The 16,207-nt window shown below is 50.3% G+C and overlaps 1 protein-coding gene across 1 annotated transcript in view; it reads left to right on the forward strand.

The window, feature by feature from the left end:
• The window catches only part of Nup205 (nuclear pore complex protein Nup205), a 38,737-nt gene that overhangs the window by 8,582 nt on the left and 13,948 nt on the right, over positions 1 to 16,207 (forward strand). Inside the window, exons 12-22 of the mRNA XM_028305616.1 lie at positions 1,804 to 1,995; positions 4,777 to 4,891; positions 5,079 to 5,193; positions 6,018 to 6,187; positions 6,845 to 7,048; positions 10,003 to 10,224; positions 11,463 to 11,598; positions 12,108 to 12,291; positions 12,718 to 12,883; positions 15,143 to 15,255; positions 15,698 to 15,842. Coding sequence (XP_028161417.1) covers positions 1,804 to 1,995; positions 4,777 to 4,891; positions 5,079 to 5,193; positions 6,018 to 6,187; positions 6,845 to 7,048; positions 10,003 to 10,224; positions 11,463 to 11,598; positions 12,108 to 12,291; positions 12,718 to 12,883; positions 15,143 to 15,255; positions 15,698 to 15,842 — 1,762 coding nt within the window. The remainder of the gene's footprint in view (positions 1 to 1,803; positions 1,996 to 4,776; positions 4,892 to 5,078; positions 5,194 to 6,017; positions 6,188 to 6,844; positions 7,049 to 10,002; positions 10,225 to 11,462; positions 11,599 to 12,107; positions 12,292 to 12,717; positions 12,884 to 15,142; positions 15,256 to 15,697; positions 15,843 to 16,207) is intronic.

Genomic DNA, 16,207 nt, shown 5'->3' on the forward strand with positions numbered 1-16,207 from the left:
TGAGAATGGGCTTTAAGTGTTGCAACAGAGAGGTCATATTAGAGCGGCGTTGCTCAGTGTTGTATTAGTATGCGCACGCGGCTCTACGCGCGCGACCCGCTCGGCCTGCGACACGAGTACTGGGCCGCCGCCGCCGACCGCCCGCCGCCGCATAGGTGAGAATGAACTTTAATTGTTGCACTATAGAGGTCACATTTGAGCGGCGTTGCTCAGTGTTGTAATAATACGCGCGCGACCCGCTCGGCCTGCGCCACGAGTACTGGGCCGCTGCTGCTGATAGGCCGCCGCCGCACAGGTGAGAATGAGCTCTAGGCAGGCAGCATAGAGGTCATATTTGAGCGGGGCGGCGTTGCTCAATATCATACGGTTCAAAATAGCACGCGCCTCTACGCGCGCGACCCGCTCGGCCTGCGCCACGAGTACTGGGCCGCCGCCGCCGACCGCCCGCCGCCGCACAGGTGAGAATGAGCTTTATGTGTTGCAGCATAGAGGTCATATTTGAGCGGCGCGGCGTTACTCGGTATCATACGGTTCAAAGTAGCAGGCGCCTCTACGTGCGCGACCCGCTCGGATTGCACCACGAGTACTAGGCCGCCGCTGTTGATAAGCCGCCGCCGCACAGGTGAGAATGAACTTTATGTGTTGCAGCAGAGAGGTCATATTCGAGCGGCGTTGCTCAGTGTTGTATTAATATACGCGCGCGACCCGCTCGGCCTGCGCCACGAGTACTGGGCCGCCGCCGCCGACCGACCGCCGCCGCACAGGTGAGAATGAACTTTATGTGTTGCAGCTGAGAGGTCATATTCGAGCGGCGTTGCTCAGTGTTGTATTAATATACGCGCGCGACCCGCTCGGCCTGCGCCACGAGTACTGGGCCGCCGCCGCCGACCGACCGCCGCCGCACAGGTGAGAATGAACTTTATGTGTTGCAGCATACAGGTCATATTCGAAAGGCGTGGTGTTACTCAGTATCATACGGTTCAAAATAGCACGCGCCTCTACGCGCGCGACCCGCTCGGCCTGCGCCACGAGTACTGGGCCGCCGCTGCTGATAGGCCGCCGCCGCACAGGTGAGAATGAACTTTAAGTGTTGCGGCAGAGAGGTCATGTTTGAGCGGCATTGCTTAGTATCATACGGTTCAAAATAGCACGCGCCTCGACGCGCGACCCGCTCGGCCTGCGCCACGAGTACTGGGCCGCCGCCGCCGACCGCCCGCCGCCGCACAGGTGAGAATGTGCTTTAAGTGTGGCAGCATAGAGGTCATATTTGAGCGCCGTGGTGTTGCTCAGTATTATACGGTTCACGCGCTGCTTCGCTGCGTGGAGCGGCGTTGATCAGTATTGTACAGTTCGAAATGTCCATTGTCTTATTGTATATTGATATGCAACTAGTATTAACTTATGGTGGCGCTACAATGAGCGTTGGAACGTCGCCGCATAGTTGCCGCTAAGAAAATATTTTGACGCTCGGCGTTCTGCCGCCCTATGTACACGTTTTGTGCGATCTAGCAAGCGGCCTTTCACGTCATAACGTCGCGAGCTACCTCGTTCTACAGTCATAGTACGATATGTGTTAATCACTTAATCCTTGAAGACTTACTGTTGTTTACCCACTATTTATTTGACATTTAATTGACATTAATTCTATTGGTATTATTAATTTATTTGGACATGATTTGTATTTCTTTCTTATTGATACTGAAATTGACTGTTATTATAAGAAGTGTATTGAAAAATTAACATGTAATGGACATTATAAATACATTTCTTATTTTTATTCTTACGCTGCGCTTGTGCTTACAGGGCGGCGACTCGCGCGGCCACTCTATACAAGTTCGTCCGCCTATCAGGCGAGCTGGTGTGCGCGGCGCTGCTTCCAGCCTACTTACGGGCGCTGGCGGCGCTGGCGGTGCCGGTGCACACGTGGGCGCTGCTGGCGCGCCGCGACGCGCTGTCCGCGCATCATCTGCTCACCGCGCTCGCCAGATACTACACGTGAGGAGACATATTCTATTTAGATGGAGAATATTTGTATTAAGCTCGGTTTCCACCAAAGCAGAGAGGAGAAGAGATGTGTGTGAGCTTCGTATGTTCAAAGCGCGGGTAGCGATGCTGCTGGCGCGCCGCGACGCGCTGTCCGCGCACCACCTGCTGACTGCGCTCGCCAGATACTACACGTGAGGAGAATATTTGTATTAAGCTCGGTTTCCACTAAAGCAGAGATGAAAAGAGATGATAAAGAGATGTGTGTGAGCTTCGCATGTTCAATCGCGGAAAGGGTAGCGACGCTGCTGGCGCGCCGCGACGCGCTGTCCGTGTACCACCTGCTCACCGCGCTCGCCAGATACTACACGTGAGGAGACATATTTGATTTAGATTAGTTTCCACAAAGGAGAGGAGAAGAGATGTGTGTGAGCTTCGCATGTTCAAAGTTGTTCAAACCACCTGCTCACCGCGCTCGCCAGATACTACACGTGAGGAGAATATTTGTATTAAGCTCGGTTTCCACCAAAGCAGAGAGGAGAAGAGATGTGGGGCGTAACTCCTACATTAAAGAATGCTAGGGTAAGGATGCTATGCTATGAGGATGTGAGTGATGCTGAAGGGTCGGGAGAGAGGTGGAATGAAAACGACCAGTTTGAGTGACTGTTAAAAATACACTGGTTTATTGCTATAAAGTATTCAATGCGTTCGACGCTAATTTGGGTCAACCGCGCAAACGCTTACTTAGCAATAACTTATTAGCTATATGGAAAGTGAATATGTTTGTACGATAGCTCGTACAAGAGATGTGTGTGAGCTTCGCATGTTCAAAGTTGTTCAAACCACCTGCTCACCGCGCTCGCCAGATACTACACGTGAGGAGAATATTTGTATTAAGCTCGGTTTCCACCAAAGTAGAGAGAGGAAGAGATGTGTGAATAAACCACGGATACTCTCGGCGCACTTAAGGGACTCTTATCTAGGTATAAATAAGACGTCAATATTTAGGTGACAATTTATTGCTTGACACAGGTTGTCAATGGTTCACAAAGGTTGTCAAAGGTTAATTGTGTCAAAATCCTCCCGGTATATAAAGCCGGGGAAAAAAATCTGGACACCGCGGTACAGCTTAACGCGTCTCAAAGTACAGTGACATCTATCGGCAAATAACACAAACAAGTTTCATGGTAGGTTTATACAATGTGTGTGAGCTTCGCATGTTCAAAGCGCGGAGAGGTTAGCGACGCTGCTGGCACGCCGCGACGCGCTGTCCGCGCACCACCTGCTCACCGCGCTCGCTAGATACTACACGTGAGGAGACATATTTGTATTAAGCTCGGTTTCCACCAAAGTAGAGAGGAAGAGATGTGTGTGAGCTTCGCATGTTCAAAGCGCGGAGAGGGTAGCTGTCCGCGCACCACCTGCTAACTGCGCTCGCCAGATACTACACGTGAGGAGAATATTTGTGTTAAGCTCCGTTTCCACCAAAGCAGAGAGGAGAAGAGATGTGTGTGAGCTTCGCATGTTCCAAGCGTGGAGAGAGGTTAGCGACGCTGCTGGCACGCCGCGACGCGCTGTCCGCGCACCATCTGCTCACCCTGCTCGCTAGATACTACACGTGAGGAGAATATTTGATTTAGATTAGTTTCCACAAAGGAGAGGAGAAGAGATGTGTGTGAGCTTCGCATGTTCAAAGTTGTTCAAACCATCTGCTCACCGCGCTCGCCAGATACTACACGTGAGGAGACATATTTGTATTAAGCTCGGTTTCCACCAAAGTAGAGAGAGGAAGAGATGTCATTGTGTGTGAGCTTCGCATGTTCAAAGCGCGGAGAGAGGTTAGCGACGCTGCTGGCGCGCCGCGACGCGCTGTCCGCTCACCACCTGCTCACCGCGCTCGCCAGATACTACACGTGAGGAGAATATTTGTATTAAGCTCGGTTTCCACCAAAGCAGAGAGGAGAAGAGATGTCATTGTGTGTGAGCTTCGCATGTTCAAAGTTGTTCAAACCATCTGCTCACCGCGCTCGCCAGATACTACACGTGAGGAGACATTTTGTTTTAAGGGCGAAGCTGGCAAGTTATTTCTACCAAAGCAGTGAGGAGAAGAGACAAGAGGAGGGAAGAAAAGCCAAGAGAAAATGTGAGCTGTGCGTAACAGTAATATTGTGAGCTTCGGGTTTGCGTTTGCGAAAAGGGAGTGTGAATGCTAATGTGGTTATGCAATAAACGTATTGAGTATTGAGTATTGAGGAACGGAGCACGGGAGTACCTCTTGACCGCCCAACCCGACGCATCTGTTCTTTCCGCTCGATCCATTACCAGTGACGCTGGCGGGAAGGAGATGTAGTAATAACAAAATCTGATTGCTTATTCAAACCACATCTCCTCTCGTCTCCTGTCCTCTCCACCTTGGTAGAAAACGAGCCTAAGGCGGTTATCACACTGCGCCGCGCTCCACCGCGGAGCGCGTGATTTTTATATAAAAAATCACGCGCGCGGACGTCAGTGTGAAGAGCCGCGCGTGTTTTCTATACAAACTGAGGTACTTGCATACAATGATTAAATCTGTCGCCCCGCGCTCCGCGGCGGAGCGCGGCGCAGTGTGATAACCGACTAATAAGTATTTTGTTTTTTAATTTTTAGGGATTAATGTTTTCATCTAAAATTATGTGAGGAAAAATTAGTAAATAGATGGTTGATTTTTCGTTTTTTTTTTTACGAATGTGAACTTTTAGCAATTTAAAAGAAAATCACACCAAGAAACCCTATTCCAATTCATGTATCTTGCAGAAACCTGCGCGTGGATCCGACGCCGTTCTCCGAACACCAGCATTCGTCCATGGGCGCCACCGCCATCGTTACGCCCGCCGCGCGCCCGGGGAAACTGCTCGTGCGGCAGGAAGAGGTAAGAAGCAAACATTTATTCTTATATTTATTTTAAGTATATCTTGACGATATACTTACTCTCGTCATTTAGTCTTTGTTCTATTTAGAATATCTCTTTTCGTTCAATTCAACATCACTCATTCGTTTATTCTCAATCACTTGAATTCTAGAGATCTCTATAAATTCATAATGTTCCTGTCATGTAGGTGGAAGCAATGATAGCCGCGCTAAAGCTCATAGCGGCAGTGGCCATTCAAGATGAAGCCGCTTGCGCCAGCATCTGCGAAAACTTGCAGTGGGATGCCGTCAACGTCATGTTCGGTAAGTCGAAGCATGTATGTGAAATGAAACTTGTAAAAAAGCTTTGTTGTAGTACGAGATTAGGACTTATCCTGCTAATTTATTCTTCTAGATTAAACGGCCGACTTAAAAATTTTGCAAGAAGTGTAAGGAATTTTTATGTCACTGAGTATTTTAGGGTGTACGCTATAATTCGCGTGAGAACATGCACGCGTGTCTATCAAAAGATAGCAAACGCAGTTTGGCGCGGACGCGTGAGACGGTTTTCCACTAGCGCGGTAGAGATCGGGTGGCCACTACGCAGCGCAAGTCTGCGACAGATGTTCGGCACGAGCACTTGCTTGGTGCACTCGCGCAAGTTTTAGCATAATATGTCCTTATGACTGGCTAACCCTAAGGCCTAAAACGCACTATGCGGTTAGCCGGAATGCGGCGAACCGCTGCGGTAGGTCGCACATCGATTATTATTATGAAATCGCATGATAACGACACACTATCATGCGGCTGTTTCAATACATATTTTTAACCGGACGGCTGACCGCATTTCAGCTAACCACGACTTAGGCACCGAGCAAAATGAACAATTTTACTAAATCCTTTATATTGTTCTGTGCTTAAACTCTAAACTCCATTCAATTGATTTTTGTTTTTACTAGTGTATAATTACCCTAACATTGCAAAAAGAAATGCTGTGTATACCTGTAATTGAGGTCATATACGCATCATGTGTTAAACCATGTTAAAATGTATGAACTGTATTATGTATGTGACTTTGTTGGTGTACCTAATAAATAAATAACAACATAGTGCGTTCTAGGTCTAAGACTTTTTTTACACGTTGACAGGGTTAATCTGCTGCCACGTGCCGATCCAGCTAAAAGCCGAGCTGTGCCTGACGCTGGGCGCGCTGGGCAGCACGGCCAGCACGGCGCCGCGCGTGTGGTGCGCGCTGGAGAGCGCGCAGCTGGTGTCGCCCACGGACGAGAAGCGCGCGCTCACCGCCGACCTGCAGGAGGTATGTCAGGACTAGGATGTGTGCCGTGATAAAATCTTTTCGATGATTTCAGACAAATGTATGGGCTTATCGCGTAAAATCGATAAGCGATAAAAATTTATCGCGGCGCGTATTTTAGGGTTATTGGTCTACTCTCACGTGTCGTCTTGCTTTAAGACGGTAACGTGAGATATACCTACGTCACCTCCCGTAAGTAAGGGTGCGGATAAAGGTACCGCAGTTGTTTGCTCGCCTCCCGGGTAGGTGTATGGCGGGTGCTGTCACTTGGCTAGCAACCTAGCCGCACGCCATGCATTATTTATGCATTTTGTAAGTCTGCAAGTGTTTCTCCAGCCACATCAAATACAAATCTTTTATTTAGTACCACCTTTCCAAGAGGCGCTTATAAATGTCCCAAATAACTTGCCCTATCACCACATCCGGACAATATTTTGGGCTGACGGATGGCGGACAGGTGGAGTGCCGCATGGAGGAGTACCCCCTCTCGCGCGCTTTCATCTCTTCTCATTTGCAATCTAGTTCACAACGTCATTGACATGTTGTTTCCTACACCAGGTGGAGTGCCGCATGGAGGACTACCCGTCTCGCGCGCTTTCATCGCCCTTCTCATTTGCAATCTAGTTCACAACGTCATTGACATGTTGTTTCCTACACCAGGTGGAGTGCCGCATGGAGGACTACCCTCTATCCCGCGCGTTTGTCTCCCTCCTGCTGTCGCTGTGCCGCGCGGGCGGCCTGCCGCGTGCACTGGGGGCGGGCACGCGCGCGCCGGGGCTCGCGCCCTACGCGCACCACGTGCTGGCGCGCCTGGCCCTGCCCGCGCCGCACCGCCCGCACGCGGACCCCGCGCGCCGCTGGCAGGTACAACCCACCACCACCCATGGTTCTTCCTGCATCATCATCATCATCATCATCATTTCAGCCACAGGACGTCCACTGCTGAACATAGGCCTCCCCCAATGACTTCCACAACGCACGGTTGGTAGCGGCCTGCATCCAGCGCCTTCCCGCTACCTTTATCAGGTCGTCGGTCCACCTTGTGGGTGGACGTCCCACGCTGCGTTTTCCGGTACGTGGCCTCCATTCCAGAACCTTGCTGCCCCATCGGCCGTCAGTTCTGCGTACTATGTGCCCTGCCCACTGCCACTTCAGCTTGCTGATCCGTCGGGCTATGTCAGCGACTTTAGTTCGTTTACGGATCTCCTCCTCACCTTCCTGCCTCGCGCCCTACGCGCACCACGTGCTGGCGCGCCTGGCCCTGCCCGCGCCGCACCGCCCGCACGCGGACCCCGCGCGCCGCTGGCAGGTACAGCCACAGAATAATAATAAGTACTACGTACAGAAGTTTTACTTCGCGAAGGTATTTAAAAAAATGTATGCTCAATGTCATTAACAATATGCTGTAATTTAGCCTATCTCAAGAGTCAAGCACCATTTTGTTGACAAACGTCAGTGATCGGCACTGCGCCGAAGCTGTAGGGCTGACTTCGGTAAAATGATGTGACGTGAGGCGCCAAACTGCGGAAAATGGCGGAGGAAATACATGATTTAGCATGAATTATCATGAATAATATGAACTACTTATTTACCTCTCAGTGTCTTGAGGCAACTTAAAAAAGTACATTCTGTGTTTTTATTATTATTTTAGGCAGTTAAATACTGCACAGTATTTAGTACAGCATTTTCTTTATTTTCTTCCATCATACACAAGAATACGCGTGCGTGAGTCAATGTTCGCTCGTATGTGAGGCCTTGTCGAATAGTATCCTGTAGGTGGGCCATCGTGCGTGTTTTGTTTTCGATGTAAACTCGCGGAGATGAACAGGCCTGGTACAGCGAGCCAGGTGTATAGCGAGCCAGGTGGCATGGAGCCTCGCGCCCTACGCGCACCACGTGCTGGCGCGCCTGGCCCTGCCCGCGCCGCACCGCCCGCACGCGGACCCCGCGCGCCGCTGGCAGGTACACCATGGAGTTAGCTGACACCCTGGACTAACACATAGGCTACGTTTTACCGCGAGGAACACCGCGGGGCGCAGCTACTTGATAGATAACAACTGTCTACAGTATTTTTGCGCACGGGTTATGCATAGCTTATTTTTATTGCTTTATAACCTAGAAACAAGAATAACAACAAACAATTGTTCTGAATTTGCTTTTATGTGTAAAAAATAGAAAAAATCATATTAATGAATGTATGAAACATGAACATAGAGATGATTTAATTTGTTGCCAAATATATTTTTTTCTTTCTTTCTTTCATTCTTTCTAATTATTAAAACATAACAAACATCCATTTAAGATTCATTCTCACAAGAGAAAAATTAAAATAGAGTCCAAAAATTTATTAAAAATTAAAAGTTCTAATTTCCTGTCATGTTCCATAGAAGATTTTTTTCATAAAAATCTAACCCTATCATGCTTTCAGTATACTGGCCTTGGTAACGTCGTTTCTCAAATCCCACTATATTTTGATGAAAGCGTGCCCCTTGTTCTTGCGAATATAATTATTTATAAATATATCCCAATGAGAATGTGACGTGCATCTTTAGAGACATTCTANCATTTCACTTCGCGATTAACGAGAGGTTTTGTCGCATCACTAGTTCACAGACTAAAAATATTTTTATGTCAGTTGGCCATATTTGATGACATTTCTGCTGATTTCTAAAAAATTAGACTGTAGGCCTAAGATGTTATCACGCCATTTCATCGATTTTGCCCATACATTTTGACGTCGATAAAAGTTATCACGGCGCGCATCTTAGGCCTCAGCCTCGAATTTAGTGGGCAGTGGGGCGGCGGCGGGAGCGGGCAACGAGCGGGCAGCGGCGCGAGAGCGGGCAACGAGCGGGCAGCGGCGCGAGAGCGGGCAACGAGCGGGCAGCGGCGCGAGAGCGGGCAACGAGCGGGCAGCGGCGCGGGAGCGGGCAACGAGCGGGCAGCGCACTCCTTCTTTTGCCCACAATAAATCGAGCGTTAGGAATAAATTTGAATCGAAATAAAATTGTCGCCGTCGTTCAGACATTTCGTTTGCGAATAAAAACAAATATCTCGACAACACAACCCCGAACACAACACTTCGCCGCTAAAGCGCCGCGCGAGCTGCCCGCTTGTTTCGAGAACGGGTCTGCGTTGCCCGCCCCGCTCCAGCGCCGCCGTCGCTCCCGCCCCGCTGCCCGCTAAATTCGAGGCTGAGGCCTTAGGCCTGATGGTTAGGGTTGAATTGTCATGGTGAAGGGAGTCGTGAATGAAATAGATTTTAAATTGTTTAATAAAATGTCAAAATATCATTCAGAAACTTGTGTTTGTTGACAGAAAACTGTTAGCGGGCGTGGTGTTCGCCGCGTCTGCACAACGCGGGCTTCACAGAGGACTTCTCAGACTGATCACAGAGGTATGATTGGATCTGGGGGCACGGCAGTGCCCCCACCAAGTCGAGCAAAAAAGCGACACGGCCGTACCATCCTTTTCTCGAAGCAATTCAGGCCATTTTCGACATTTTTTTTTTGTTGACCGGTGTAATTCAAAGATACAACTTCTTAATAAAACGTTAAGCAGCGGGTCGCGCCGCGACAGAGAAGCGATCGAGACAAGAAATTGAGACGGGAGACCAAGATAGGAGACTTACAGACAGTGACAGTTTACTTAATCCTCTGTCTCTGTCTCACTCGCAAACTGACGCTCATAAATTGTCTTAAATCAAGTAGTGGTCGCGGACTCTCTTCGCGTCCTTTTGTCCCGGCTTGTCTTTGTTGCAGCGTGAACCGCCGCTTTAAGGTAATTGTCCACTATATTCAAACACCGTTCTTCCCCAGATGCTGTCCCTATGCTTCGAGCTGTTCGCCCTCTGGCTGGACCAATACGAGCCGGCCGCATCAGACTTCCCGCCCGCGGGCAGGGAGCCAGACGCCAACCCGCCGCCGGGCTTCCGGCTGCTGTTGCAGCTGCACGGCGACTCGGAGTTGCTGCGGCTGGCGCTGGGCTCGCTGGAGGGCTCGCTCGGCCTGCTGGAGCGGCAGCCCGCCATGCCGGGGAAGGTGAGCTGGCCAGGCACCCCTGGGAGGCTGTGAACCCTGGGCACTGGGAGGCTAGGAAGCTGTGAACCCTGGGCCCTAGGAGGCTAGGAAGCTGTGAACCCTGGGCCCTAGGAGGCTAGGAAGCTGTGAACTTTGGGCCCTAGGAGGCTAGGAAGCTGTTAACTCTGGGCCCTAGGAGGTTAAGAGGCTGTGAACTCTGGGCCCTAGGAGGCTACGAAGCTGTGAACCCTGGGCCCTAGGAGGCTAGGAAGCTGTGAACCTTGGGCATTAGGAGGCTAAGAGGCTGTGAACCCCGGGCCCTAGGAACAAGCCGGGCTTCCGGCTGCTGCTGCAGCTGCACGGTGACTCGGAGTTGCTGCGGTTGGCGCTGGGCTCGCTGGAGGGCTCGCTCGGCCTGCTGGAGCGGCAGCCCGCCATGCCGGGGAAGGTGAGCTGGCCAGGTACCCTGGGACATTGGTTCCCAAAGTGGGGGGCGCAAAGACCTTTAAAGGGAGGCGCGGGCCATCTGTACGAAGCCTGTGACCGCTGAGAGAATGCATTCCAGACTGCTCGATACGACCAATAAATAATCTTGACTGGAGGAGGGGGGCGCGGAATTTTTTGTATGGACGAAAGGGGGCGCGTCTCAAACAAGTTTAGGAACCAATGCCCTAGGAGGCCTGTGAACCCCGGGCCCCAGGAGGCCTGTGAACCCTGGGCTCTAGGAGGCTTATGAACCCTGGGCCCTAGGCCTATGAACCCTGGAACCTAGGAGGCCTATGAATCGTGGGCCCTAGGAGGCCTATGAACCCTGGGCAAATGGAACTATTTCCACTTCTGCAACTCCTGTGTAGCCATGATCTACAGCTTGACCGCCACTAAAAAGTCAACCAGTGAACCGATGGATCAAGATTCTGGAATGGAGTCCACATACCGGCAAGCGTAGCGTGAGTCATCCACTCACAAAATGGACAAATGACCTTATAAAAGTTACAAGAAAGGTGCTAAACGCCGCGCTACCAATCCGCCAATCTGGATCTCATGTGAGATACGAATAGGTGTGTGACATAGGAGGTGTAAGGAATTGCCAGAAGGTGCTAAACGCTTCCAACCGGTCAATCTGGATATCATTGTGGGAAACTTATGTTCAGCAGTGGTCCTGTTACTGAAATGACGATGATGACTTATACGAACACGTGTGATGATTGATTGACAATGTTTGTGTATATTTTATGAATGACCCAGATAATTTTTTGCAGGTATTCGTGGAGGAAAGCCTGGTGTCGATCCTGCAGATACTGGAGCGCGCTTTGGCCCTGGAACGTTCGCTGACCGCCGCGGCCTCCGAAGCCGGGCGCGGTGTACTTATTGTCGGCCTCTCCAAACTTATACTGGGTAAGATCTCAGAGAAGTAAAAGTTACGTTGTAGAAACTAATTTAGATCATTTACTTCTAAATACAAGAAAAAGAAAATATTTTTGTTAGTGACATTATTGTAGAAAGGTAGCAGGAAAGCGTTGGATGCAGGCCGCTACCAACCGTGCGATGTGGAAGTCATTGGGGGAGGCCTATGTTCAGCAGTAGACGTCCTATGGCTGAAATGATGATGATTGTAGAAAGACGAAATTCGAGGGACTTTTATCCACAGAGGATACACCTTTTTGTATTTTTCGTACGGGGCACATTTACTCCTATGTATGCCTTATTCTATCTATACAGTTTTAAGCAGTTAGTATCGATGGACAAAAAGTATCTCATGAATCACAGTAAAGGCCTGCTTAACTGTAGTTGGTTATCATCCTTATTATCTGTGACAAAATCAAATTATACAGTCACCTGTGGAATTAAGAATACATGAGAGCATCACCTGGATCCTGTAATTAATTCTATCATTGTTTCCCCAGCGGACGACGGTCCCTCCGGCGGCGACCGCCTAGTGACCTGCTGCCGCGTGCTGCAGCTCGTTAACACGCTGCCCGCCGCCGCCGCGCGCGCCACTGCGCTCCTAACGCGTGCCCTTAGCGCGCCGGCCGCCGCCAGGCACTTGTTGCATGCGCAGGCGCACCGTCCGCATGCCAGCGATATTAGGTACGTGCACAATACTATTATTTAGAGATAGTGCCATCTGTGAATGAAAATTTGAATTAATATCAGGTGGTGCAAGTTATCCAGTGGCAGTGTAATCTTTCATCGCTAGCAAACGAAAATTAATGAGTTAATTCTCCCTTGATAATACTTAAATCTCAACTGGTTCAGTGCTAAATGCGCAGCCAGCGGACTTTTTGTTTGGTGTACTGTTGTGTGCTTTATTCGATGGAGTTTATAAGGGATAAATATTAATGGGAAAAAAGTCCATCGCCGAAAAAAATCCGTTGTCTGCGCAGCCCTTAAGACAGCGTATAGGCCATGTGGATATTCTTGAGTTTCTTGACCATAGTGATCAGGATCAATGGGTCTTTATAAATTCACCCTTGTCAAGGGTTATGCGTTGCTTATCTCTTCTTCTACCAACAGGCACGGCTTCGTAGAGTGCTTGGAAGCAGAAGAATACGGCGACGAGCAGCAGATAGCAGACATTCGCGCGGCCAAGGAGGGAGTCCTATTGCTACTGCAGCAGGCGCTGCCCGCCGCGCCGCCCAACCTCGCGCACTTCCTACTGGGGTACCGACTGGACGACGACGTGAGTGACGCTCTTGTGTGCTTGGAATATGGGTCACTACTAAAGCCTGGTCCGTGAGCACGTAGAATCCCGTCCAATGACCCCAAGCTACCCATCCTTATCGCTCGCGCGTAATTATGTTGCTGTCGCGCTCGCACACTCACTGCGGGCGCGCGTCGCACAGTCGCGACAGCAATATAATTACGCGCGAGCGATAAGGATGGGTAGCTTGGGGTCATTGAACGGGATTCTACGTGCTCACGGACCAGGCTTTACAAGTAGAGCAGCAGATAGCAGACATTCGCGCAGCCAATGAGGGAGTCCTATTGCTACTTCAACTTCCTACTGGGATACCGACTGGACGACGACGTGAGTGACGCTCTTGTGTGCTTGTAATATGGGTCACTTTACAACAAGCAGAGCAGCAGATAGCAGACATTCGCGCGGCCAAGGAGGGAGTCCTATTGCTACTTCAGCTTCCTACTGGGATACCGCCTAGACGACGACGTGAGTGACGCTCTTGTGTGCTTGTGATAAGGGTCACTTTACAACAAGCAGAGCAACAGATAGCAGACATTCGTGCGGCCAAGGAGGGAGTCCTATTGCTACTTCAGCTTCCTACTGGGGTACCGACTGGACGACGACGTGAGTGACGCTCTTGTGTGCTTGTGATAAGGGTCACTTTACAACAAGCAGAGCAGCAGATAGCAGACATTCGCGCGGCCAAGGAGGGAGTCCTATTGCTACTGCAGCAGGCGCTGCCCGCCGCGCCGCCCAACCTCGCACACTTCCTACTGGGGTACCGACTAGACGACGACGTGAGTGACGCTCTTGTGTGCTTGGAATATGGGTCACTACTAAAGCCTGGTCCGTGAGCACGTAGAATCCCGTCCAATGACCCCAAGCTGCCCATCCTTGTCGCTCGCACGTAATTATGTTGCTGTCGCGCTCGCACACTCACTGCGGGCGCGCGTCGCACAGTCGCGACAGCAATATAATTACGCGCGAGCGATAAGGATGGGTAGCTTGGGGTCATTGAACGGGATTCTACGTGCTCACGGACCAGGCTTTACAAGTAGAGCAGCAGATAGCAGACATTCGCGCAGCCAAGGAGGGAGTCCTATTGCTACTTCAACTTCCTACTGGGATACCGACTGGACGACGACGTGAGTGACGCTCTTGTGTGCTTGTGATAAGGGTCACTTTAACAAGCGACGAGCAGCAGATAGCAGACATTCGCGCGGCCAAGGAGGGAGTCCTATTGCTACTGCAGCAGGCGCTGCCCGCCGCGCCGCCCAACCTCGCGCACTTCCTACTGGGGTACCGACTGGACGAAGACGTGAGTGACGCTCTTGTGTACTTGGAATATGAAATATGTGCCACTTTACAAGTGTTTCATCTGATGTGTTGTTGACTGTATATTATGTACTTAATTTGGGGCTAGATGACGCAGTGTAAAGTGTTTAAGGATATTTTTTACGACCTATGATAAAACATGCGCGAGGGTGCGTGGAGAGTGTGCCCACTTCGGACGTCCAACACGAGTGTAATCCGTCCCACGCGACAGTGCCACTGCGCTGCTCATACTTTATTTCGATACAGACATGCGAGCGTGCGTATGCGCCAATTTTGCGTAGGGGTTAAAATGATTGACTATTAGTCTATTATCAATTACTCCAACTTCTTCTTCTTATCGTGTCGACAACAAACCTAAAACCAAAACCCAAAACTCTGCTACAATAGTGGCGTTGTCAGCATCATTCATTAAATCCTCCTGCGTGGAGTTGCTCGAGCACTCAGGGCACGACATCATGACGTGCTTCATCGACTTGAGAACAAAATCGCACCTGCACTCCGTGTTTGATGTGATGATGACATGACACTCCAACAATACATTATGTTGTTTAATATGGCAGCGTCCAGAATGGCGGGAGATTGTGAAGAGGCAAGTCCACGAGTTCGAGGAGCGTACGACTGAACTCGACGCGAAGCGCGATGACTTGAAGGCCCGTCCATCTGCCGCCATTCACTATAACTATGTTGGCGAGATGCCCTCAATGCGCGAGGGATTTTGCCGCGAAAATAGGCTACGTAAGCCATCTTCGGGCACACCAGCGCCGCCAAGACAGCTAGGAGTCGGAGTGGTCGCCATGGCCGAAATCGGTCGGATGGATCATCATCATCATCATCATCATCATCATCATCATCATCATCATGTTTAATGTAATTATTTCAAAGCTATTTTTCTTCCATGTAAAATAAATAAATAACTTTGTTTAGGTGAGCCGCAGCGCGCTGAACGAGGCGGGCGTGGCGGGCTACCCGCGCACGTGCCTGCACTCCATCCTCGATATATTGGACCAGCACATCGCCGGCCAGAACAACGGGGACAGGTGAGGAAATTCGACTTTAATACGATTGTGTTAAAATCATTTCATACAATATTTTTTTTAGTAATTCGCGAGGTCTCTTTCTCTTCGAGGCTCTTGTCAGTGGAGTTCAGTAACTAACTTGTCATAATCACACAACCATAAGAGAGTTTAAGCTGTGTCGCTTCACTTCACAATTTCACATTTAAGCGACATTAGCGCGACGGTCGCGTGACAGTCACTCTGCTGATAATTTCATACTATATGACAGCGTGGCAGCGGCATTTTTATAATGGGAAGGCAGGCATCTGCTGCTGTCGCGCTGCTGTCTCGCTGCTGACGCCCTAATGTGAAAGTGGCGAAATTGTAGTGACGTAGTGACGTTGTGCCCGCCTAAAGTGGGCCTTTTTTTATCATAGTTTTTTGCTATTTCCGAGTGTAACTGGCGAGTGTGATCGTGTCCCAGGGAGGCGTCGAACCTGGTGGAGAGCTGCTACCGGCTGGTGTACTGGCTGGCGGCGCGGCCGGCGACATCGGCGCCGGCGCTGCGCTTCCTACGCTCGCGCGATTATTTCCTGGCGCGACACGTCAAGGCCACCGTCAACCTGGAGGTACGCGTCTTTGTGTTTATTTACAGAAGCTACATAAGGCTCGGTCAAACCAACGCGTGCAGCCTGCGTGCGAGATGGCAGTGGCGATCAGACGTGTATGAATTTATAGCAATCATCATCATCATTTCAGCTATAGGACGTCCACTGTTGAACATAGGCCTCCCCCAATGACTTCCATTTCGCACGGTGGTATCGGCTTGCGTCCAGCGCCTTCCTGTTACCTTTATCAGGTCGTCGCCGCTTTATCAGGTTGTAGCAATGAGTTCACGTTAATCATCATTTGCTGCAGCAATCTATGCAGCGGTAATCGGCGAATAGATCGCGCTTGACGTTTGATAAAAATGGCGTAAATTTTTCGCGAACGC

The sequence above is a fragment of the Ostrinia furnacalis genome, unplaced genomic scaffold (genome assembly GCF_004193835.3).
Source record: "Ostrinia furnacalis isolate ACB-3 unplaced genomic scaffold, ASM419383v2 OfSCF1743, whole genome shotgun sequence".
NCBI classification, from domain to species: domain Eukaryota; kingdom Metazoa; phylum Arthropoda; class Insecta; order Lepidoptera; family Crambidae; genus Ostrinia; species Ostrinia furnacalis.